Source organism: Rhinolophus sinicus, chromosome 1 (assembly GCF_057876585.1).
Source record: "Rhinolophus sinicus isolate RSI-liver-muscle chromosome 1, RSI-T2T, whole genome shotgun sequence".
NCBI lineage: Eukaryota > Metazoa > Chordata > Mammalia > Chiroptera > Rhinolophidae > Rhinolophus > Rhinolophus sinicus.
The window spans coordinates 179,233,595-179,259,315 of record NC_142501.1 but is presented as its reverse complement, the minus strand read 5'-3'; the positions used below and the strand labels follow the sequence as shown (position 1 = coordinate 179,259,315).

At 33.4% G+C, this 25,721-nt stretch overlaps 1 protein-coding gene and 1 pseudogene across 2 annotated transcripts in view; both read left to right on the top strand.

Moving 5' to 3' along the window:
- EMCN (endomucin) overlaps positions 1 to 25,721 on the top strand; it is a 97,571-nt gene that overhangs the window by 42,670 nt on the left and 29,180 nt on the right. For both annotated transcript variants that reach the window (XM_019757679.3, XM_019757678.3), the window contains exons 3-4: positions 5,740 to 5,817; positions 15,772 to 15,882. In XM_019757679.3, the coding sequence (XP_019613238.3) occupies positions 5,740 to 5,817; positions 15,772 to 15,882 (189 nt within the window). The remainder of the gene's footprint in view (positions 1 to 5,739; positions 5,818 to 15,771; positions 15,883 to 25,721) is intronic.
- On the top strand, positions 22,489 to 22,635 carry LOC141570315 (U1 spliceosomal RNA; annotated as a pseudogene).

The following is a 25,721-nucleotide window of genomic DNA, read 5'->3' as shown; positions in this document are numbered from 1 at the left end:
GGATATTGCCCATGCTCTTAAAGGCAACATAATTAATACACAGATAATGAAAATGATGGGAAATGTTTCTCGAATTCTCATATTATAAGCAGTGTATCAGTATAGATGTCTTCTTAACTTCAGGCTCATGAGGGATTTACATTTTGGGGAGTTTTCTACATTGTCTCATCCTCCAAAATAACTGTCTTTAGATTCCACAAGAATACCACAAAAGGTATGTCTATAGTGTAGTGTAATGATTCCATATTCTCTCCCTTCTTCATGGCCAACATGATCATTTTTGGCACAACAAAAGTATTTAGCAAACAAAGAAAAAGTATGCCATTGAGAAGATTCTTTATTTTCATTGCAAGACTTCACTATCAGACTTCCTTGTTTAAAGGTCAAAAGACACACGATTTAATAGTGCTATGCCTATCTAAAGCAGAGATTTTCTTTCTCCTGAGAATGGCAGAATTTTTATCATCAGAAAAGTGGAAAATGTGCAAATTGCAAATTAGATGGGAGTTCTTCTTGCAGTGACATAGTCACAGTGGCAGAGGTGATAGATAGAACTTTGCCCAGAGCAGGGCTTGTTTTCAGAGGTTTACCCAATTAGAAAGATGGGACTTGATCTCTTCCTAGGTGCGTATCAAGTGCCCTGCCCATTGTTCAAAGGCCAACGGCCAGAGTTAAAAATCAACATTTGGCAGACACTGAATATCATTATCATAAAATGAACTTCTAGAATACAAAAATAAACCTGAAATTTCATTCTAAAAATGTAATTATTTTTCAGCTTGATTTTTAAAACATTTAATAGTGAAAAATTTTAATGAGCCGAATTAAAATGCAGGAATAAAAATTTCTCAGCACTGATACTAAACATTTCTGATATTAAATACATGTTAAATTTCAACTGAGGTCAATAGAGGAGCCAGATATTTTGGCCATCTCTTCCATATCGGTTACCATTTGTGGGGATGTTTAAGATGTACTTCCTTTCTAGAAACTAAGATGAATCTACAAAAAGCAGGCTTTTAGGGGGCAATTTTACAAATTTTCTTATATTACTAATGGGAAAAAAAATTGGTTTGGGTAGCTCATTTTTTCCCATATATTTCTTTTTTGAATCAAATTTTTTTTTTTTATTCCTTCATTTTGAATTAAAGATGAATTACCTGAGTATCTTTGTACATGTTTTTTCAGTTTTTCCTTTTTATGTAATTTCAAAGTGCTAAAGACATTTTAGTTTATCCTCACAAAATATAAAATGTTTATAAATTGACATTTTCTTGAAATCCTTGTGTCTTAAATAGAATTAAACAGAGTTCTAAAAGGCAATTTTGGAAAATTATGAACAATAGTTTACTAAAAATGTTTACAAAGAGTAGAATTATATTTTAATGATGTAATCTTTTATATACATTTGTTGACTCAAAATGATATAATATTCTTAAAGATATATAGCTATAGTATGTTTATATTAAATATACTATATTATTAAACATGCTATATTAAATATTTATATTAATGTCTATACTAAATTGTCTATTTCTTTTATTAACCACTTTAATGTAGTAAACATTGTTTTGTACATAAAATTAACAGCAGTCACAGTTCTCATTAGTTCCTACATTTTAATTTGCAATAAGGAAGCGTCTACAATTCAGAATTTTAACACATTTAGCACACAAAAGAACTTCACTATAAGTTATATGTAGACTCCTAATCCACATTTGAAAGTCAGTATTTGAACTGAAAACCAAGAAATGAACTCACATAAATATGGACAGATAATTTTCAACAAAGGAGCCAAAAACATACAGTGGAGAAAAGACAGTCTCTTCAATAAACAGTGCTGGGAGAATTGGCAAGCCAGGCACAAAAAAAAAAAAAAAAAAGAAACTAGGCTGTTATCTGTCATCATGTACCAAAATTAACTCAAAATGAATAGAAGACCTAAACATAAGACCTGAAACAATAAATTGCATAGAAGAAAACATAGGTACTAAACTTATGGACCTTGGATTCAAAGAGCATTTTATGAATTTGACCCCCAAAGATAAGGGAAATAAAAGCTGAAATAAATGAATGGGACTATAACAAACTAAAAAGCTTCTGCAGGGCAAGAAATAACCATCAACAAAATAAAGTCAACTAACCGAATGGAAGAAGATTTTTGCAAACTACGCCTCCAATAAGGGGCTAACATTCAAAATATATAAGGAACTCATACAACTCAACAACAACAAAAGAACCAAACAATCCAATTAAAAAATGGGCAGAGGACCTGAATAGACATTTCTCCAAAGAGGACATACAGAAGGCCAATACACACATGAAAAGATGCTCAACATCAACAATCATCAGAGAAATGCAAATCAAATCCACAATGAAATATCACCTTACACCAGTTAGAATGGCTATCATCAACAAGACAAATAACAAGTGTTGGAGAGGCTGTGGAGAAAAAGGAACCCTCATCTGAGGTCTGAAAATTAAGTTCGCGAACCTGTTGCACCAATGTTGCTAACCATTCTTGATATCAGAGGTATTATTCATTACGAATTTGTACCAACTGGACTAACAGTTAACCAAGTATACTATTTGGAAGTGCTCAAAATGCTAAGTGGGAAAGTTAGATGACCTGAACTTTTTGCCTACAATTCATGGCTCTCGCATCATTACAATGCACCAGCTCACATGGCACTGTCTGTAAGGGACTTTTTAGCCAGTAAAGAAATAACTGTATTGGAAAACCTTCCCTCCTCACCTGATCTGGCCCCCAATGAATTCTTTCTTTTCCCAAAGATAAAGGAAATAGTGAAAGGAAGACATGTTGATGACATTCAGGACATAAGGGAAATACAATGACAGTTCTGATGGCCATTCCAGAAAAAGAGTTCCAAAATTGCTTTGAAGGTTGGACTAGGCACTGGTGTCGGTGCATAGCTTCCCAAGAGGAATACTTCGAAAGTGACCATAGTGATATTCAGCAATGAACTATGTAGCACTTTTCCTAGGACGAGTTTGTGAACTTAATAATCCGACCTCGTACACTGTTGGTGGGAATGCAGATTGGTGCAGCCACTATGGAAGTTCCTCAAAAAATTTAAAACAGAATTACCATATGAACCAGGAATCCCTCTCTTGGGTATATACCCCCCAAAATCCAAAAACATTTATCCATAAAGATATATATGCTCTGATGTTCACTGCAGCTTTATTTACGGTGGCCAAGACATGGAAACAACAAAAGCATCCTTCAATAGATGATTGGATAAAGAAGATGTGGTATATATACACAATGAAATACTATTCTACCATAAGAAAAGATAAAATAGTGCCATTTGCGACAACATGGATGGATCTTGAGATTATTATGCTAAGCAAAATAAGTCAGATAGAAAAAGTCGAGAACTATGATTTCACTGATATGTGGGATATAAAACTGAAAGCAACAAAGGAACAAGACAAACAAATAAGGAAACAAAAACTCATAAACACAGACAATAGTTTTGTGGTTACCAGAGAGTAAGGGGGGTGGGAGATGAGGGTAAGGGGAATCAAATATATGGTGATGGAAGGAGAACTGACTCTGGGTGGTGAACACACAGTGTGATATACAGATGATGTATAACAGAATTGTACACCTGAAACCTATGTAACTTGACTAACCATTGTCACCCCAATAAACTTTAAGAAAAAGAAAAAGGAAAATGAAAAGCAAGTGAATATTTATACATTAACAATAAATCTAGAATGAACTGCGCCCTGTTTATGTTATAGATATTGTTACACTGAGTGTACGATGCTCATCAGCATGATTACAAGATCACTGTACACACAACATAAGGTCAGAAACATCAGAAAGGTATGGCCATTTAGCACTTCAGTTTTCCAAAGACCAGGCTGAAAGCAAACTCAAATAGAAAGTGAACTCAAATACTTGGGCCAAATCTCAACTTTGTTACATCTATCCCACCAAACATGAAGTCAAAATAGGTTTAAAGGAAAGGGTCGAGAACTTCAGAAATTCAAAGATTACACGCAGTTTTTCTATTTGTATTATACCATTGTGTGTGTCCTAATAATTACATGTAATCATCTCTGTGTCTTGAATTTTCAACCAATATATGAGACATATGTCACTAAAACATAATGGCAAAGTGATTGTACAAAATTAATTCAACCTGGTTTTGGTACCAAGAGTCCCAAAAGTAGGGATGAAGTGAAAACAAAGGCACCATGTCTGGCTGGAGGGGACACTTCATGCATATGATTATATTTTCACTTTAAGATGTTGGCATCATGGAAATGAGCAAAGCAAAACCTCAAACCTGGCTTTTATAAAAAACATTTCATTTGTTAGTTTCTTCTTTTAAAATATAACCACATACGGGTGAAGAAAACTTTTAGAAAGCCTTAAGTGTTTGTTGCACTCCACATTATAATTTGTATAATCCACCTATTAGGGCCACTGTCCATTGCTATAATAACCTATATCCCCTAATATGCAACAAGGATAGAGGGGTGAGTAGTGGACAAGACCTTAACTACTGTGTTTCCCCGAAAATGAGACCAGGCCTCATATTAAGGTTTGCTCCAAAAGACGCATTAAGTCTTAGGTTCAGGGGATGCCATCCTGAAAAATCATGGTAGGGCTTATTTTCCAGTTAGGTCTTATTTTCAGGGAAACATGGTACCTACTTACAGGTGTTTGTCCTCAGTAATCCTGCAAAAGTCTTATCTGCTTGTGGTTCCTTACTGTCTTCTGATACACAACTCCAGCCAGTTTACCCTTGAAAACTCTCCTCTGGACTATGGTTTTAAAGCATTAGGTAAACTATATAGAGCCAAATAGTGCCTCCCCCAAATACAGCATGCAAGATATATAAGAACCAAGATTTTATGTACATCACAGAGTTAAAATGGGCCCTGGGCCCTAATAGCAAGGTGTTTTAAAAAAGAAGAGAATGCTAACTATTATGAGTATCTAACTAGTGAGCTGTGTTCACTACTTAAAGGGCATCTTTGTCCTTTTGTTGGTCCCCTGCTCTGTATGAGTGCCACCTTGTTTGAAACAACATTTACTACATGTAGGCTCTATGCCAGGAATTATTCTTGATACTCATAAGATTTTTAAAAAATGACTTAAAGTGAGATAATGCCCTCTAGAATTTAAGAGAGGGCCTTGTACAGAGTGGGAACTCAATGAATGCTTCATAAGTAAACAAATTAATTAATTAATTGCACGAGTCTGCAAGTTTATTTTTGGTTTATGTTTATTTGGAAGTTTGAATGTAATAACTAAATTAATAAAATGAAATGTAACTTGGGGAAAAAAATGACCAGAGAAAAATAAAATGATTTCATATTATTTGTTTTTACAATAATATTTTTTGTACATTTAAAGACACCCAAGTAACAATCTGAAAGGAAATTTTGCTTTTTGGGCCTATCGTATAAAAATGTGTGTGTGTGTGTGTGTGTGTGTGTGTGGTGTGTGTGTGTATGTGTATGTTCACACAAGTGCGTGTGTCTTTTGATTGGGCCACTGAAGCATTCTGAACTTACACTTCTCACTTTGGACAAAAGGAGCTGGAAAATGGACAAATTAAACATAGATAAAGGCTTACCCAGTATCTCTATAGACGGCTTACAGTCCACCTCCAGATTTGACTTTCTTGTATTTATTCCTTGACAGGTGAGATGAAATTGTGATTAATAATAATGTCATCTATCTTATCAAACTAGGAACAACCAACAGGGAATCCTCACAAACATTACCGCTGACAACACATTCTTCACTTACCACTACAGCTAAAGGTGAAGGTAAGTAATGATGTGTTTTGCCATCCTTTTTATATATATATAAACAGAAACATGCCACTAAATTATATTTATATATATATGTGTATATATATATATGTGTGTATATATATGTATACATATATATATATACACATATATATGTAATTTGCATACCATCATAGTCACCCTTTTAAAGTACACAATTCAATAGTTTTTGTGTATTCACAAGATTGTCATCCATCACCAATATCTGATTCCAGAACATTTGTATCATCCCAAACAGAAACCCTGTATCTGTTATTAATCACTTCCCATTCCCACCTTCCCCCAGGCCCTGGCAACCACTACTTACTTTCCGTCTATATAGATTTGTCTATTCTAGAAATTTCACATAAATTGAATCATATGATCTATGATCTTTTGTGTCTGCTTTCTTTCACTCTGCATAATGTTCTTAGGTTCATCCATGCTGTAGTATGTATCTGTAGTTCATTCTTTTCCATGACTGAGTCAATCTTCATTGTATGGATCACAACATTTTGTTTATCTGTTTATCAGTTGATAGATATTTGGGTTGTTTCTACTTTTTGGCTACTGTAAATAATGCTGCTAAGTACATTCCTGTACAAGTTTTGTGTGACCATGTGTTTTCATTTTTCTTGGGTATATACTTTGAAGTGCTGAGTCACATGGTAACTCTGTTTAACTTTTTGAAGAACTGATTTCCAAAACAGTTGCACTACCTTACATTTCCAACAGAAATGTATGAGGAAACAAATTCTTTATCCTCTAGCCAATACTTGTTGTCTGTCTTTTTCATCATAGTCATTCTAGAGGGTGTAACATGGTATATCACTGTGGTTTTGATTTACATTTTCCTAATGACTAATGATAATAAGCTTTTTTTTTTTATGTTCTTGTTGGCCATTGTAAGTCTTCTTTGGAGAAATGTCTACGTAAATCCTTGACCATTTTTAAAAATTGGGTTATTTGTCTTTTTATTGTTGAGTAGTAAGAGATTTTTATATATTTTGGAGTAGATTGTTATTGGATAGATAATTTGCAAATATTTTCTCCCGTTCTGTAGGTTGTCTTTTCATTTTCTTGATGATATCCTTTGAAGCACTAACCTCTCTAATTTTGATATAGTAAAATTGATCTGTATTTGCTTTTGTTATGTAAAGGAGGCAAAACTTTACCTCTACCCATCTTAGGTTTTCAGCTGGGACTGTAACAAAAAAGACAAACAAACAAAAGAAAATGTTTATTAACGCATGCAGTGCACATGAGTGAGAAACACTAAGTCAGAGGCAGCTTAGAATTCAGGTTATATACAATCTTCAAAAAACTCCAATAAATTTGTAAAAAAAATAAAAACGACAGGACAAAGAAAAACATTTAAGGCTTCCAAGGGTGGCAAACTGAGGGAAGATAAATATATGAAAGGAAACTAATGAAGCAATATTTGCTTGCAAATTCCTCTGGTGCCTTCTCTGGGCTGATAAGAGTCTGTCTCCAGTACAAAGAGAATTTATATCCTGTGTTTAGGCAGAAATGATGAAGCTTTTTCTGCATTTGCTGTTTCTAATTGACTTCGGATTTAAATTTTTATGTCAAAGAGCCTTATTTGGGAGTGACATATTCTTTTTTCTTTAGCTGCTTATGTAGTGGGGGTCAAATCTAAGAAACCATTGCTCAACTCAAGGTCATAAAGATTTACACAAAAGCAAAAAGAACAAGACAAACAAATAAGAAACAAAAACTCATAGACACAGACAATAGTTTAGTGGTTACCAGAGGGTAAAGGGAGTGGGGGTGGGAGATGAGGGTAAGGGGGATCAAATGTAGGGTGATGGAAGGAGAACTAACTCTGGGTGGTGAACACACAATAGGATTTATAGATGATGTAATACAGAATTGTATACCTGAAACCTATGCAATTTCACTAACAATTGTCACCCCAATAAATTAAAAAAAAAAAAAAAAATATATATATATATATATATATATATATATATATACTAGCAAACCAAATCCAACTATGTATAAAAAGTATTATCCAACCTACCTGACCACTGCACTGTACATCTGAAGCTGAAGCTGAATAATATTGTATTTCAACTATAATTTAATATATATATATATATATATATATATATATATATATATATATATATATATAGTCACGGGATACGGAGTACAGCATAAGGAATAGTCAATGAAATTGTAATAGATATATATGATATCAGAGGGGCAAGAGATTGGGAAGGGGGGTTATCACTTTGTGAGGGGTGAAATGTCTAACTATTACATTGTTTTGTACACCTGAAACTAATAAATTAATTAATTAATTAATTTAAAAAAAGATTTCTTCTGAGGATTTTATAGTTTTAGCTCCTGCATTTAAGTCTTTGATTTTTGTAGGGTAGACATTTGGTTTCCTTCTTTTGCATATAATTATCCAGTTGTCCCAACAACAATTTTTAAAAGACTATTCTTTCCTGATTTGAATCTTCTTGGCACCCTTGATGAAAATCAAATGGCTATAAATGTATGGGTTTTTTTTCTGGACTCTCAGATCTACTCCATTTATCTACATGAGTATATCTATCCTTATACCAGAAGCAAACATTCTTGATTACCATACCTGTGCATTAAGTTTTGAAATTAGGAAATGTGAGTCCTCCAATATTTTTCTTCTTTTTCAAGATTGTTTTTGCTATTCTGAGTCACTTGAATTTCCATATGAATTTTAGGGTCAATTTGTAAATTTCTACAAAACCCAGCTGAGATTGTGATAGGGATTACATTGAATTTGTAGATGAATTTGGGAAGTATTACCATTTTAACAGTCTTAATTCTTCCAATCCATGAATATGAGATGCCTTTCCATTTATTTAGGTTTTATTTAATTTCCTTTGGTAATATTTACAGTTTTCAGTGTAGAGACTCACCCTTCTTCTGTTCAATTTATTCCTAATATTTTATTCATTTTGATGCTATTAAAAATGGAATCATTTTGTTCATTTTATATTTGGATTGTTCATTACTACTATATAGAATACAACTTATACTCACATATTGATATTGTATCCTGCCATCTTGTTGATCTCATTCATTGGTTCTAATGTGTGTGTATGTGTTTCTCAGGATTTTCTATATACAAGATTCATCTACAGATATAGTTTTACTTTTTACTTTCTAATCTGGATGACTTGTATTTTATTTTCTCACCCTGGTTAGAACCTTCAGTACAACATTGAATAAAAGTGGTGAAAGGGGACATCCTTGTTTTCTTCCTAATTATAAGGGAAAGCTTTCAGTTTTGAACCATTAAGTATGATGCGATTGTGGGCTTTTCATAGATGCCCTTTACCAGGTTGAGGAATTCCTTTTCCATTACTAGTTTATTGAGTGTTTTATCATGCAAGGGTGTTGAATTTTGTCATATGGCTTTTCTTAGTATATTGAGATTATTATGTAGTGTTTATCCCTTATTTTCTTAATATGACATATGACATTGATTTCTGAATGTTGAATCAACCTTACATTCCTGGATGAATCATAACGTTTGTTATATGTTGCTGGATTTGATTTGTATTATTTTGTAAGTAATTTTGTGTCTACATTTATAAGATACAGCTTTGCAGTTTTTTTGTGATCTCTGTCTGATTTTTGTATCAGGTTAGTACTAGCCTCATAGATGAACTGGGAAGTGTTCCCTTCACAAATTTTTCGAAGTGTTTATTGGAGGTAATTAATCTTTAAATGTCTGGCAGAATGTATCAGTAAATTCATCTGGTCCTGAGCTTTTCTTTGTGAAAAATTTTGGATTACTATCTCAATCTCTTTACTTATTAGACGACTATTCAGATTGTCTACTTTTTTTTTTTTTTACTCAGTTTGTTGGTTGGTGATTTCCTAGGAATTTGTACATTTCCTGTAGGTTATCTAATTTGTTGGCATACAATTGTTCATAGCCTTGTCTTATCACCCTTCTTATTTCCATAAAGATGGGAGTAATGTCCTCTCTTTCTGCTCTTTTTTTTCCCCCTTTGTCAGTCTAACTAAAGGTTTATCAATTTTGTTGATCATTTCAAAAAAACCAACTTTTGACTGTATTGATTTCTCTATTGCTTTTCCAGTCTCAGTTGTATTTCTTTCCTCTCTAGGCTTTATTATTTCTTTCCTTCTGCTTCCTTTGGGTTTAGTTTCACTTCTGTTTCTAAATTCTTAAGTTTGCAGGTTAGTATATTGATATAAAATATTTCTTCTTTTTTGATTTAGGTATTTATACCTATGCCCCATAAATTTCAGTATATTGTGTTTCTATGTTCTTTCATCTCAAAGTATTCTCTACTAGACTTTGTGATTAATACTTGATCCATTGGTTATTTAGGATTATATTGTTTATATTATATAATTTCTACATATCTATGAATTTCTTCCCACTATGTTTTTAAAAATTATTTTCCACTTCTGTGTATTTACTACCAGATGCTATCCCCTTTGAGCATCTAATTTTAAAATTTAATTTAATTCTTTAAATGATATAGAGACTATTCTAAAGTATATTATTGGATATCCTTAGGCAGAGCATAATAAACATGACTTGCAAGTAGTTTGAAGCTTTCTCAAAGTACTATTTTTACAATAGTGTATTTGGCCCTCAGCCTAAAGAGTATGTTATCATTTATAGAAGATTGTTTAAAAGTTATTATTTAAAGATGAAAAAACTAAGTTTCAGAAAAGCCAAATGACAATTAAAAATGTACAAAATTTATAATAACAGTTTGGAATTTGAAACCTGGCCCTTTAACTTCAAATATTTCTGTCCACTTAACTAATTCATAATCAGCTATGTCTTAATGAATCCGTATTATTATTTTAATCTCAATTATTACACTTGGCTATTAAATAGTGAGCCCCTCAAATATTAACAAGGTTTATATGGCATTTTTTCCCCTCTCGCTACAAAACTGTCAGCAAATTCTGTAACTTTTTGCTTTGCTTTTCTGTTTTTGGTGCATGGTCTTGCTTTTTTCTCCTGTTGTCAGGGTATACCTTTGGTGAGATTGCCTATCTGTTATGGATGGTTATTTCTTTTAATTTGCTCCTTTAAGTGGGAGCACATTAACACACACAGCAACAACAACAACTTGTTGGAATTGTGTTTAGAAAAGAGTAAACAAGTCCAGGTGAAAGGCCATGTTCTTGAGTGTAGTGTAGAAACTTTATTCTCCCATGAATTTCACAATTAACAACAGATCATGTTATTTCTGCCTTCTCTGATGTTCTTCATCTTACTTTTAGTGTGAATAGAGAAGGTTACCATTTTGGAAACTGATTAGTAAGTAAGGCAATTGTTATCTAAAATGTTTTTAATTGGCAGAAACACATCTACAGAAAACCTTATGAGGAAGTCCAAAATGCCAGTATGTCAAACAAATAGACGTTGAACGGCTCAGTTTGAAACAATGTGGTAGTGTTGTGTGTTTGCGGGCAGGGTGGACTTCTACCATTTCTCCTTTTTATTACTAAAGGTAGTCAGTCCATGAGGCTTCCCCACTGAGCCCTTAGGCCTACAGTAGTGCAGTTAAAAATTACTGAAATAAGATATTATGTTTATTTAAATTCCATTCATAGTTTTTAGAAAAATGTGCATTCTATAATTGGAAAACAAACAAAGCAACTCTTTTTTATTTACCACTTAACCTGAGAATACTCCATTGGTAATTGTTGTGAACCACAATTTTCAAAAATGGTAACTCAAATGTTCCAGAAGCTTTTCAAGTCCCCATAAGCATTGCTGCTAATTATTCACTGATATGTAAGATCTTGTGGGTAAATAGGACCACTAAATATGAGAAAATAAAGGAGAAGCCCCTACCAGTATTTGCTCTGGCTCCGAGAAACACTGCTGAAATAGGTTTTAAGGGAAGTAAAAAGTCAGTATCTACTTGTTAATACAGTCTCTAAGAAAGAGCAGAAGGATTGGAAAAGAATCCCAAATTACTAGATCCCTCTGAAGTCACCAAACTCCCGCTACCCATTTGATTTCCGGGGGACATATGCAAAGAGCCTCTCTAAGTACAAGTATAACTATTCCTGCCTGGGATCAGTCCCAAATTCCTATATCAACTCACCTTGGTAAGATAATGGATAGATCAGGAGACACCTAACCACCCTGTGAGGCAACGAGCTTAAGTTGTAGGGAGCTCTACAGTGGTCGATTCGGACTCACTTTCCTTGAGCTTATACCCAGGTCCTAACTGGTCTTGCAAGAAGGAGGACAACAGTAAGCACACAATTCCAAAGGGCCTGGAACCCTTCCCTTAGCCCTCCATTGAAATAATACGAAGAAAATATATAAAATTCACATGGAACTAAAACTCCTTTTTTTGACTCCCACTGAAAGCTGTAGTTCTACTTTACCTGTATTTCTCCATCACCAACATTTTGTTTTCTTAAAAAAATCTTTGTAACTCCATTATAGCCCGGTTCAATTATTTGAGTTTCTCTTCCTTAGGACAAAAGGACTAAAGGAGATGCAGTCTTAAATTCTTCTTGAATTTTTCAGGTGTTTGGCCTTTAGTACTTCACATCTCTTTATTTATTTATTTATTTATTTATTTATTTATTTATTTATTTATTTATTTATTTATTTATTTAGAGCTTAGCAATTCAATTTATTTAGTCTGGGGTACTGTTTCTTACTCCAAGAGAGGAGATCAAGTGAATCTAAGTAAAACCTTAAGATGCTTCTTTTCCAGTCTTCACCAATGCTTTGACACATCTCCCTAGGACGATTGGTATAAACATTTATGCTCCTTATAATCTCTCTATGAATGGCTCTTTAATATTACTCCAGAAGTCAGTTAAACGCATCAAGACATTAATTTAAATAAGTTTATCTCAGACTACCACGTTGTCATGGGACAGAATTCTATGGAATACTAGTCCACAAAATGATCCCTGAAAATTGAGGTCCTTAGAAATTGATTTAGAAAATACTACCCCTAGGGTTTTACAATGCACAATAACATTCTTTTTTTAATTTTAGTAATCCTAAAACAAAGACATTTATTTGACTTTAAAATCCATGCAGCTCCAAATAACTTGATTATAAAAACATCTTTTTTAAAACACAAAACTAAATTATATACCAGAACACTAGTACTCTATCTCATATGCTTTAGTAAATGCTAACTGAGTCAAAAAGTCACTTATCCAATATTTATTTCTGAAGACAAATTGACTACACAAGAAGCTTTTGTTATGTGCATTAGATAAAACAATAGTGTAATTCAAATCACATAATTCCAGAAGAATAAAGTTGCTTAGTCCCCTTCCCTGTACAATTTAATTTCATAATCCATCCTTTTCTACTCTATCTGTTGTGAACACACCTTAAATCTCTAATATAAATAATATCCACATTTATTGCTGCCTCCCAAAAATTTAATCTCCCAAAATATACAAAATGAATCTCATATTAATAATCCCAAGACAATTATAAAATAGCCCCTATTTCACACTCATTCTGCTCATCCTGGCCAATGGTTCTCACTTAAGGGTATGGCTGCAGCCACTTACACTCTGGTATTGATGTGTCTCTGTCAAGTATCTCTAGTGTTAGATTTTCCCTATTCCAATTTAAACATGGATTAAAAATTTCTTATATTTTTTTCATGCATTCTACTCATAACACAATTCTAAGACTTAAAAGGACATGAATTTCAAAAACACAAATCCTAAAAGTAAGCCAATATTATCTTGATGTTGCAACTTAAGTATTTCTCAAGTAAAATAGTGTTCATCAAACCTAATACTTATATTATTTCCTAGACTTATGGTGCAATGTGAACCTAGATCAAAGCAGATACATAGTATAATCTGGGGTGAAATGGCAGATAGAAAAACTGAAAGAGAGCAAACCATGTAAGTTTGAAGAACAGCTTTAAAGTTGTGTTTCCTTTTTTCTCTGAGGTGGCAGTCACTTTGGGGCAGGAATCCAGAATCTACTATGCATGAATCCAAAAATGCAATTGAGACAATTTTTCTAACAACATGTTAACACAAGACTATGAGTCTCATCTTAATAAATGTCAATCACCCAATTTTTTCTCTCTTCAGACGAGGATTTGAAACATTTCAGTATATTAGCAAAATTTGAGAATTTACAGCTGTGTCAGCATTAGTCTCCACATCTTTTATTCCATTCATTTTAGGTCCACAATGGATATTTAAAAATATTTTGATTGCCTTTAAAACATTCAAGATTCCTTCCATTGCCTAACTGGCACTGTGTAATTGACAGCCTGTCCTGAATTGAGTGTGAGCTCTAATTCTACTCTGATTTGTGAAGTATATTACACATTAATAATAGGCAATTTTCTAAGCAAAATTTTTGGCATCGCATACCCACCTATCCCATTGTTATATTCCTCCCTTTGTATTTTTTGATCTGACAGCCCCCCACATCTTTCGTAGCTATATATTATTTTTTCTATCACAAAGACTGTTAAGTTGGCCTTATTCTATGATATTTTTAAGCCATCGGCATAGCTTTTTCATGTTTTCCAATGTAGAAGAATTCCCCAAAGATTTCTGAGATTCTTCTGTTCTGATGGTTTCTAAGCATATGTTTTTAGAATTCCAGTGAGAAGCAAACTTTTTACCCCCATAAATTCCTCTATCATCAAATATTAAGTTCCTGCATGTTGGGTGACCTCCCCACTTCCATGCTATCACAAACATCAATTTTGCCTTCCTACTACAATAGGAATGAGTGGATATGGGTATAAACATCCAAGGCATCTCAAAGTATTAAACTGAGAAGCTTCCTGAAGTATTTCTCTCTCAATTTAATACTTCGAGATGCTTCTGAAATTTATTCCCAGTTCCACTCATTTTTCTCATATACAGTGTTAATGCTGTAGCTTATATTTGAATTTATTTCACTTCTGTTTGCATGCCAAATCCTGAAGCCTTTTTGCCTGAAGCCTTTTTGCCTGAAGTCATGTTTACCCACTGTCTATGAGGTCTTCTTGCAAACTATTAATTTATTTAGCATGAATTACTCAACTACACTAAGAATTTGCATTACACAATAGATGCTTATTGCCACAGAATGGAAAGCACCAGCAATTCAGGGGTCCAGCTTATTTTGTGAGAGGAATCTAAGAAACTGCTTCCCCCAGGCCAACATCATATCCAGCTTCACTAGGCATACACTACTAACTGGTATGCCTGCCTTTTCTTTACCACTAACACAATGTTCCCCATACTAGATTTTGAAAAGACTAAAGGGCATCAATCATTCTATTTTTATAATATTTGTGCAAATATAGGTGTTTTGGGTAATCTTATTCCAATGTTACTTTTGAAAGCTCAGCATATCTTTTCTTTTTTAATAAATTTTCCTTTTTTCTGAAGAAATGAACTATTATTAAAAATCTATTTACTTCCTGTTATCCCTCTCCTCCTGGCTATTCTACCTACTCGAAAGTTGTTTCCCAGACAGCACGGGAACCATGTTACCATCTTCAACTAGTATTATTTCCTTACCACACCTTTCTAGGGTAGCTGAGTGATTAACTTTTGCATCAGAAAGGCTTATATTCAGATCCTGGCTTTCTCCTGTTGCAAGTTATGTGACTGTGGGGGAAATTATTTAACTTTTCTGAGTTTCATATGTACAATTATGATCATAATTGTTGCTTACTTCATAAAGTTTCTATTATGATCAAATGAGACAAACTTTAACAGGGTTTAATCCCCCCCCACCCCAATTTCCTTTAATATAATTAACGGAATCACCAAAAGGTAGACATCGAAATGCTGGATTTCTAAATCTTGATCAGAAGACTTTTAGTAACTAATCTTCAACTTGTGACTGGATATTAATATTAATACTAATGAGACTGTTTAGTGATTGGTTATACCCTTAATCTGCTCTTTTTACATAATTAGGAGCCAAAACCAATGCTGTCACGAAGAATGAGTTCATCACCACGAAAGAAACAGTGACAAATCTTCCATTTTCAAATGTTGTTTCAACATCCCAGAGTTTTCAACACAAGAGTAAGTATACAAATTTGTGTTGAAATGCTAAACTAGTGTGTTGGATAGAATTAGACTCAGAATGTTTTCTAGCTCACTGTTATCGAAGAACCATGCCCTACTTGTATTCTCTCCTAGTCTCTCCTAAACAGTGCAACCACTTTGCAGCTTTGCTTTGCACAGTGATACTCTATCCATCTATAGCCACAAATGGGTGGGTGCCAAGGAGGACCAATTCAAGGCTGGGCACTAATCTATGATATCACCTGGCACAAAAAGGTGAGCTTGGTCAACAAATTAGACAACTTTGATGAAATGGAAAAATTCTTGGAAACAAATTCTAGAACTGACTCAAGAAGATAGGAAGTCTGAAAAGATCTAAAACATTTAAAGACATTGCATAAGAAATTTTAAATGGTTCCATGAAGAAAACTTCCAGGTTGGCTTCTCTAGTGAATTCTATAAAACACTTTTTAAAAAGAAATGAGAGAAATTTTTCTCAAGCTTTTTTTAGGAAGTAAAGAGGAATAAACACTGTCTAAGTAATGATCTAAGGCCACTATTACCCTAATACCAAAGCTAGGAAAGAATGAAAAGAAAAATCAAGTAAATGAAAACTATAGGCCAAATTCTTCATAAACACAGGTACAAGTATCCTTAATAAAATATTAGCAAACCAAATTCAGTAGCATATAAAACGGTATATCAAACATGAACAAGTGGGATTTATCCAGAAATGCAAAGTTGGTTTGGTATATCAAAATCAAGTAATGTAATACACAATATTAGAATTAGCAGGCTCAGAAAAAAACATTTGACAAAATTTAACACCCAGTCATAATTAAAACTCTTAGTGAAACTCTAGAAACAAAACGAAACTTTCTCAAATTGATAAAGGGCATCTATAAAAAACATACAGCAAACATCATACTTAGTGAAAAATTTAATACTTTTCTCTAAAGATCTGGAGCACAGCAAAGATGTCCATTATCACCACTTCTATTCCAAGTTATAATCAATGATTCTAGAGTACAAAAAGGTGATAGATGATAGATAGATAGATAGATAGATAGATAGATAGATAGATAGATAGATAGATAGATAGATAAGATAGATAGATCCATTCATCCAGATTGGAAAGAAAAACATAAAACACTTTTTCTTAGCAGACTACATTCTTATCTATGTAGAAAATCCAAAGTATCCACAAAAACTGTGAGAACTAATAAAGAGTATTTCATTTCTATATATTAATAATGTATAATTCAAAAATAAAATGAAGGAAATAATGTCATTTACAATTTCATCTGAAAGAATAAAACATTTAAGAATAAATTGAACAATAGAAATGTAAGATTTATACACTAAACTACAAAAAATTTCTGTGGGGAAATTAAATATCTAGTTAAATGGGGAGATATTAGTTAAATCCATATTTATGGATTAGAAGACTCAAAATTTTAAGATGACAGTTTTTCCCAAGTTGATAAATAATTGATGAATATATTCAGTGCAATCCCTATAAGAATCATAGTTTGTTGTTGTTTTTAATTGATAAGATGATCCTAAAATATACATAGAAATGAAAAAGAGCTGGAATAGCCAAAATACTTTTGAAAAAGAGGAATGAAGTAGGAGGATTTATACAAGCCAATTTCAAAACATACTCTGAAGCTGTAGTAATCAAGACTGTGGGTTACTGAGATGATGAATATTAATAGTAGCATTATTCATAATAATCACACTGGAAACCATCCAAATGGTCATTAACTGATGAAATGGAATCCCATTGCAATGGGATTTTCCATTTGGAATGGATTTGGAGTATTTCAAAACATAGGCTATCCATACAATGGAATACTTTTCAGCAATATAAAGAAACAAAATACCAACATATGCTATCACACAATGAACCTCAAAAGCATCATGCTCAGTGAAAAAAAGCCTTTCACAAAACATGACATATTGTATGATTCCATTTATATAAAATATCCAGCATGAACATTTTTATAGGGATGGAAAGCAGATAAGTGCTTGCCTAAAGCTGCAGGTAGGAGGGGGATTAACTTCAAAATGGCTCAAGGGAGTTTTTTGCATTGATGAAAACATAATCTGGATAAAAACTGAATTATAGTGATGGTTGCATAACTCTATAAATTTACTAAAAATTATTTAAGTTGTGTAATGAAAATGAGTGAATTTAGTTGTAAATTTCTGTATAAAACATTGTTTAAAAACAGAAGAGAAGAAAATGTTGAACTCAGCCAATCAAATTTCCTTTCTGGGTAATCTGAACTACAAAACTGAATTTAAAAATTGATTAGCTGTGGGAACTGAAGCAGTAAGGTTTTAGTAGAGTGAGAGAGTCTGAAAAAGCCGTGGTGATTTCTACACATGTCTATGACATAATGAAGCAAATGCTTTAAGTAGAGTTGACAGAGAAGAATGGAGAAAGAGTACGTTGGAAATGGAGAGACCATATGATCAAGATAAAGTTGTTTATGAGAGACAGAGAGGGTAGCAGGACCTAGAGCTCCCCAATTTCTGACAAATTTCCAGTTCTAGTCCACATATGTCTTTACAACAAGCACCTCCCACATCCTGGCCTCCATGATATGAAGTAATATGTACTTTTAGTCAAAACATCATTACTAGAAGTCTAATAATCTGCCATAACAGCATTACCAGATATCATTCATTATAAGTAAGGGATGTATTTTTGGCATAGCCATTGTCCTTAATAAGAAGCAACTATAAATGACTCGCAGTCTCCAAGTTTCTTCTTGGGAGACCTCTAATATAGAAGGAGATGGCAAGTGGGAACCATGGATGTCCAAGGCCCCACTCTTGTCTCAAAACACATAAAAACATCAATATTCTTCCTTTTTATTGTAATTATCTTAAGCACAACAAAAAGGAGATTATCTAGAAGGAGTCTAATTTCACATCATAATTGTGAACTAATAATTTCATGAGACAGTCGCCACATAGATGAATTTGATGAGCTAGGTCATTTCTTCTTCATATGATGAACACTTCCTTGTGGCAGTGTTTTTGCTTCTCATAAGTAGAATCTATTTTGTAGGCAATTTATGTCTGAAAGGTGCCCTTAGCAAGCCAAAATCCCATTCATCTCATAATATGATTGCCCCAAATACAAACAAGAATAAAAGTAAATATGCATCTGCAAAATGTGTAGCAGCTGAAAATTACACTTAAATAATTTATATGCTGCACTAATACCCATTCAGTGACTGATGAGGAAAATGTCATTCAGAGATCATAGTTTATTAAAATTTGCAATTATACAGAAGTGTGGTCAGCCTCATGAGCCCCTTACGACTTCTAATTTTACTTTGATTCATGCAGTAAAATGCCCTCTGTATCTTAGTTCTGGGAAATACTGTATTTATTGAGCTTCTAAACACAGAAGTGGCTTTCTTCCAAGCAGCTTAAAAAAAAAACAAAAAAAAAACCACAAAGCTATTTCTTGAAAAAATGAAACACCCTGGAAAGCAAGATAATGAAATAAGTATATTTACTGCTGCCCTTTGCATTTGTCACTTGATTAACCAGTTCTATACTAAGCCCTTTAGATTTTTTTCGGTACAAAACTCATTCCTCCCCACCTGCTTCTCATTCCTCAAGGTGCTTCCTATTTAGCATGGACTCAACCTTTCCATTTGTGCATGATGAAACCAGGAGCCTGCCCAGATTCCTGGTTAGCAGGTCAATGTTCCCTTTCCATCTCCACTCCTCATACACACAAATATTCAGAATTAGTCAGAGAATTAGACAGAGAGACAGAAAGAGAATAAAACATCCTACTGTTTGGGGAAGTTTGAACAGCTGAAGATTCATCTTCCTCTTAAACATATGGGCAATGGGTCCTTGAATAGTGATTATCAGATAAAGGCATTGTGGGTACATCATCTCAAGTGCAGGTTTGATTTAGAGTAGAGAAGAGTTAATGAGATTTGCTGCTTTATTCCCCAGAAAGGTGGAATGTAGGTCAAAAGAAAGCATAGCCTCAAAGCATTGCTCTCTAATCTTTTCCCATTGTCTTAAAACTCTTAGCATTTCTCCTGTTTTACTCTTTCATTCTGCCTACAGAAGACACATTGCTAGAATCCTAGAAGTTTTATGGTAGAAATCCTCATTAATTCAGTGCTCTAACTGTATAATTAATGAAACGAGGGCCCTTTGAATTAACTAATACATTGATTTAGACACTAAAAAACCTTGGGAGAGAGCATCTCTGTGCCCAGCATGCCACACCGCTTCTGGGGATGGAGAGCAATCCTCTGCATTCCTAGGTTTGGCTCTAGTCTTTGCCTCCATCTTCACATGGCCTTCTCCTCTGTGTCTCCTATTTTGTCTGTGTCTTTTCTCATATAAAGACACGTGTCATTGTATTTAGGGCCCACCCTAATCTAGAAAGATCTCATTTCAAGATCCTTAATTTCATCTGCAAAGACCCTTTTTCTACTAAGGTCACAGTCACAAATTCCAGGTACACATATCTTTTCATGGACGGAAGGAGGTCACCATTTTACCTACTCCAGATCAGATCCTGAATTTACCCTTGCTACACCTAGATTTCATCATCCGTGCATTTGTCATTGTTTATGTGCAGGGCTACTTTGCTGGGCACTGAAGGGGTGATTGAAAGGAAATGTCAATTACAAGAGTCCCCGCCCTCCAGGATATACACGGTGCAAAGACTGGGTATAAAACTCTGTCATAAAACTATTAGGTTGGTGCAAAAGTAATTGCATTTTTTGCAATTATTTTTAACCTTAAAATCTGCAATTACTTTTGCACCAACCTGATACAAATCTTCTCCTCTTCCTGAATTCCTTATTTCTGTTAATGTCTTAAAAATGTGGCATCCTCTCTGACTCTTCTTTCATTTCCTGTGCACATCCTGATGGATTCTGAGAAAAGAAAAGGAAAAAGAAGATGGAAAGAAGAAAGAAAAAATATGCTTTCCTTGCTGGGAACTTAGTCATTCAGTTTTCTATAACCAGATTTGAAAGCAGTCATCGTGTACCACGCCTGACAGATTGGCGAAGAAGAGATTATTGCTCTTTCTTCCTTTGGTGAATTCTGACTTGGCAGAGGAAAACATGTGGAATAAGATTTTAGGTAGAAGGCAAATGGAGATGGGCAAAATGCCATACATAACACTACTAAGGCAAGTACTTGAATAGAAATACTTCTAAGGGTTTTTCCAAGCCAGAGCTTCTGCTACCACAGCATATATAGTATTACAGACTTGAAATCTGAGGGGAAAATTTGTTAAGTAGAAATGAATAACATTTATAAGTAATCTTACAAGTTATTACAATAGGTTATTAAGTAGGAGTTAATTGTATTTACATATAATAAATAGTTTATTATATATTTCCTTTTGCATAATTTATCTTAGTTTAATATGGAGTTTATTTTCATACAAAAAACATAGACAATTGTACAATAACCAAGTAGACATTTTAGATATATCACTGGCTGAACATGAGAGTAGCTTACGTGCGAGCCTATGATTTGCAAGGCAACACACCCTTCTTAAAATAAAAAAAGCACATTCTAATCATGCCAAGAGGAACTTAGCTTATTTGTTATAAATAATGATGCTGAAGTCAAATTGCTCAGGCTCAAATGATAGCACAACAATTTATTTGGTCTATGGTAGTCTATTTAACTCCTCAGTTTTCTCATCTGTAAAACAGGCTTAATAATGTTACACCCTTACAGGATTCTTGTGAAGATTAAAAGAGATAAAAACACATAAAGCTTAAAACAGTGTCTAAAAAAACAATTAATACATTTTAGCTGTTAGTTTATTAATAGTAGTCCTTGAAAAAGCCAGGCAAAGTTGATAATACCAGTTTCACAAATAAGGAAATAGGTTCAGAAAGGTAAAATAACTTGGCCAAGGTTAAATTAAAAAGATGAAATTCAAACACAGTTTTTCTTGTCTCAAACCCCATAAACTCACTATACCATATTTGTTCATGTCACAATTATTTTACATAAAGTATCTAAAGGAAGTAGAAAACAACTAGCTTTTAATTGGGTGTATCATATGATTGACAAGTAGGTGTGATAACACAAAAGATTGACTGACTGACTGAATATAAACCTACGATTCTAACCATGGTTGTTCTCTCGCTGTTACCCACCATGACAAATTTATTCGTGTGTGTGTGTGTGTGTGTGTGTGTGTGTGTGTGTGTGTGTTTCCTGCCTTCCTCATGTGTATGGTCCTTATTTCTTTTTCCCCTCGTCCTTCCCCCAATTGCTTATTTGAATTCTACACATCCATAAAGGACTGCTACAAGATTTTACTTCAGTATTTCCCATGACTTAATGAGTATTGCCAGATATGTGTACCATCTGCACTATTTTTTATTTAGTATTTTCTTCAAGTTGATGCACTTTTTATTTTTAAATTTGTTTGAAAAGGAAACCATCATAAATGAAAACTCAATTTCAATTGGCATAAATAGGAGCTATAAAATCACTATGATGTAAGCAAAATAAAATTACATTCTAGCTCGATTACTTGCCAAAGGCTCTGAGTTTAAGGCTTGCTTGTCCTAGTTTTAAAAATAAATAAATCAAACACTTACCTGACAAGGGAGATATCATGATTACAAAGATGGTTTTCCCAGCGCCAGCCTTGTCTATTGCACTCCAGATGTGCTGACCCCTGAGATTTCGCCAAATGTGGGAAATGACTGCATAATCTGTGCTAGTTATGCACTGTATCTCCCTTTTCCCCTGAAAAAAAGGAAAAAAAAAACACAAGATAAACCCATGTTAGGTACGAGTGACATATTTACATCAAACTGAAATTTTAAAACGTCCTCATTGAAATAATCAAATAAACTGAAAAGAAGCTGAAAAGAAAATAACTTTCTAATTGAGCGTTTCAATCTTATTTAATGCCACTTTCTAGTATCACCTTTTAGAATCTCTCAGCCAACGCTATGCATCACATCCTTTGGAAAACATTAATGTATCTGATATCCCAGCCTAATTATTTCTTTTGTGAATGGCACTATTTATCTATGCCACTTATTTGGGAACTTAATCATAATGTTTCTTATATGCTACTTAATTAGGTTGTATCATTTCTTGTGGGCAGATACAAGAGGAATCCACAAGATAACAAAGTCTTAATCACAAACCACGGTTTAGACAAAGGAGAAATAATCTCACATATAATGACTCAGTCAATGCCATGTACTTGAGAATGATAAGGAAAACTTCAAGTGTTCTTTGTAAATTATTTTTAAGCAAATCAATAAAGAATTATATATGGGAATGACTGCATATATTTTTTCTCCTGGACCTATATCACGTTCTGCGTGTAACTATATACAGCTCTATATAGCGGAAAACATAATATTCTTTGCAAAATAAGAATATTTAGCAAAGTTGTGTGTTTATTGTTTAAGCTTTCTATTTTAAAAGTTAATTGTTTGAGTAAAGTTTAGCTTTGGATTAATGTGGATTAAAGTTTAGTACTTTAGAAATTCATTTGCATTTCATAAGACTTTAGTTTCATACTAGAGAATTAAAGTCAACAAACATTTTAATTTGCCAACCACCCTGACTAAGGTTTTGGTCTTTATTAAACATCTAAGTTTGAGAATATGTTAACAGAATGCATTACACTTATTTGCTATTTGACTTTACTCACTTCCTCTATAGATCAGAGCTTGACTCTTTCTCAAAACACATGTGTACCATGAAGGCTATAAATAATAACCAGGGATAATTATAATTATCTTCACTTTTCATTAGTGCCCATGACTTTAGCAATATTCATAGCACTAATCACTATTAAGCTTTTATATCCACAAAATTGAGTCCAAATTTGAAAGTGGTATACCATATGAAAATGCTGTATTATCTTCAAAATAATAGCTCTTGATTTCAGAAAAAAAGGTATATATCCCAGTGTTGATTAAATATTTAAGATTTGCAGAATTTTGTCCTCAGAATAACAACAAATTTATTTAGGATTCAATATAAGAGTTTTGAATTGGTATATATATATATATATATATATATATATATATATCACACATATATATATACATATATATATATATATATATATATGTAGTATTCTGGCACACCTTAAGTTGTACTTATTTTTTCTTTTATATGATAAGTCCTTCTAAAATTGTTATACATTTTTGAAGCCTGATAAAAACACAAATAAAGAATATGAATTGAAAAGTTTTTCATTATCAATTAAGTCTATCAGCAAAAAAGCTTATGATCTGATATTAATAGCAAGGTGAACAAAGGGTTTAGATTGTCTTTGTATTCTAATCCTCTAGCAGCTATTATAAAGATTTTTAACTGTATCTTCCAAATACAAATTTTGCCGTGTTCAAAGCTATTTTAACTAGTTATCAAAAGTAGGACTAAATTACATAAGTGTTCATTTCAGAACAGTTTAGTGGAAGGAAATACTATCTATTTTAGTAAAAGAAGATGGACACAGACCTGAATTATAATCATTGCCCAACCCCTTGAGAAGCTGTTTCACTTCTCTCAAAAAATATTTGCAGACGTGCCAAATGAAAATAATATCTCTCTTGTAGACATCAACAACCAATATATGAAACTGATCATAAGAGTTGATTTAAAAATGGTATCTATGATTATCCAACTAGGTTTTTTAAATAAAGCATTAATTTTCCCTTAAAATTAAATTTAGGTAGGTATTATTATTATTATTATTATTATTATTTCTCATTTGTTCATTCCATATGTGTTTACTGGAGCCCTGTTTTGCTATGTTCAGGCAGTGAGCACTGGAATTGGCTTGGAGTAAAACAAGAAATCTTGGATGGACCTAGAGGGTATGATGCTCAGTGAAATAAGTCCGACAGAGAAAGACAAATGCAATATGATTTCACTTATATGTGGAATCTAAAAACAAAACAAATGAACAAACAAAACGAAACAGAAATAGAGATACAGAGAACGAAAAACAGACCCACAGATACAGAAAACAAAATGATGTTTGCCAGAGGGGAGGGAAGTGGGGGTTATGGATGAAAAAGGTGAAGGGGTAAAAACTTCCAGTTATAAAACAATAAGTCACAGGGATATAATATACAGCAAAGGGAATATAGTCAATAATATTATAATAACTTTGCATGGCGACAGATGGTTTACTAGATGTGCTGTGATCACCTAGTAATACATAAAACTGTTGAATCAATATGTTGGTTACCTAAAACGAATATAATATTATATATCAACTATACTTTAATTTTAAAATTCAATAAAAGGAAGAGAGATCTCTGTCCTCAAGGAGTTTACATCCTGACAACAACAACAACAACAAGATTTTAATAAAGTGAATGTCACTGTAGTTAAAAAAAAAAAAGTACTGTTGAGCAAGTGATGCAGAATGGTAGACTAGTGTGAAGGGAAATGTGGAGATAATTTTAGATAAGTTGGTTGGAAGAGACTTCTCTGAGTGGTGACACCTGAGCAGAGTCGTGAAAGGTAAAAGGAAGCCAATACAGGTTTGAGAGAACAACACAGATTTAGGGAAGAGCAAGGAGAGAAGCCTGAGGTGGGAAGAGCCCCTACCCACTTTGATCTAAATGGGCTGAATGGTTGGAGATGAATTTAGGAGCAATGCATGGACTGCATCCTATAAAGACTTGCCAGCTTTAGTCGAAAAAATAAGGAGCCATTGGAGCAGCCAAGTTTAAATTTAAAAAGATTTTTCTAGGTGGCTGTTGCAGGTACTGAGGGAAGAAATATGGGTTCCAGATGAACAGTAGCTGATTAAATGGTGAGACATATTTGGAATACAT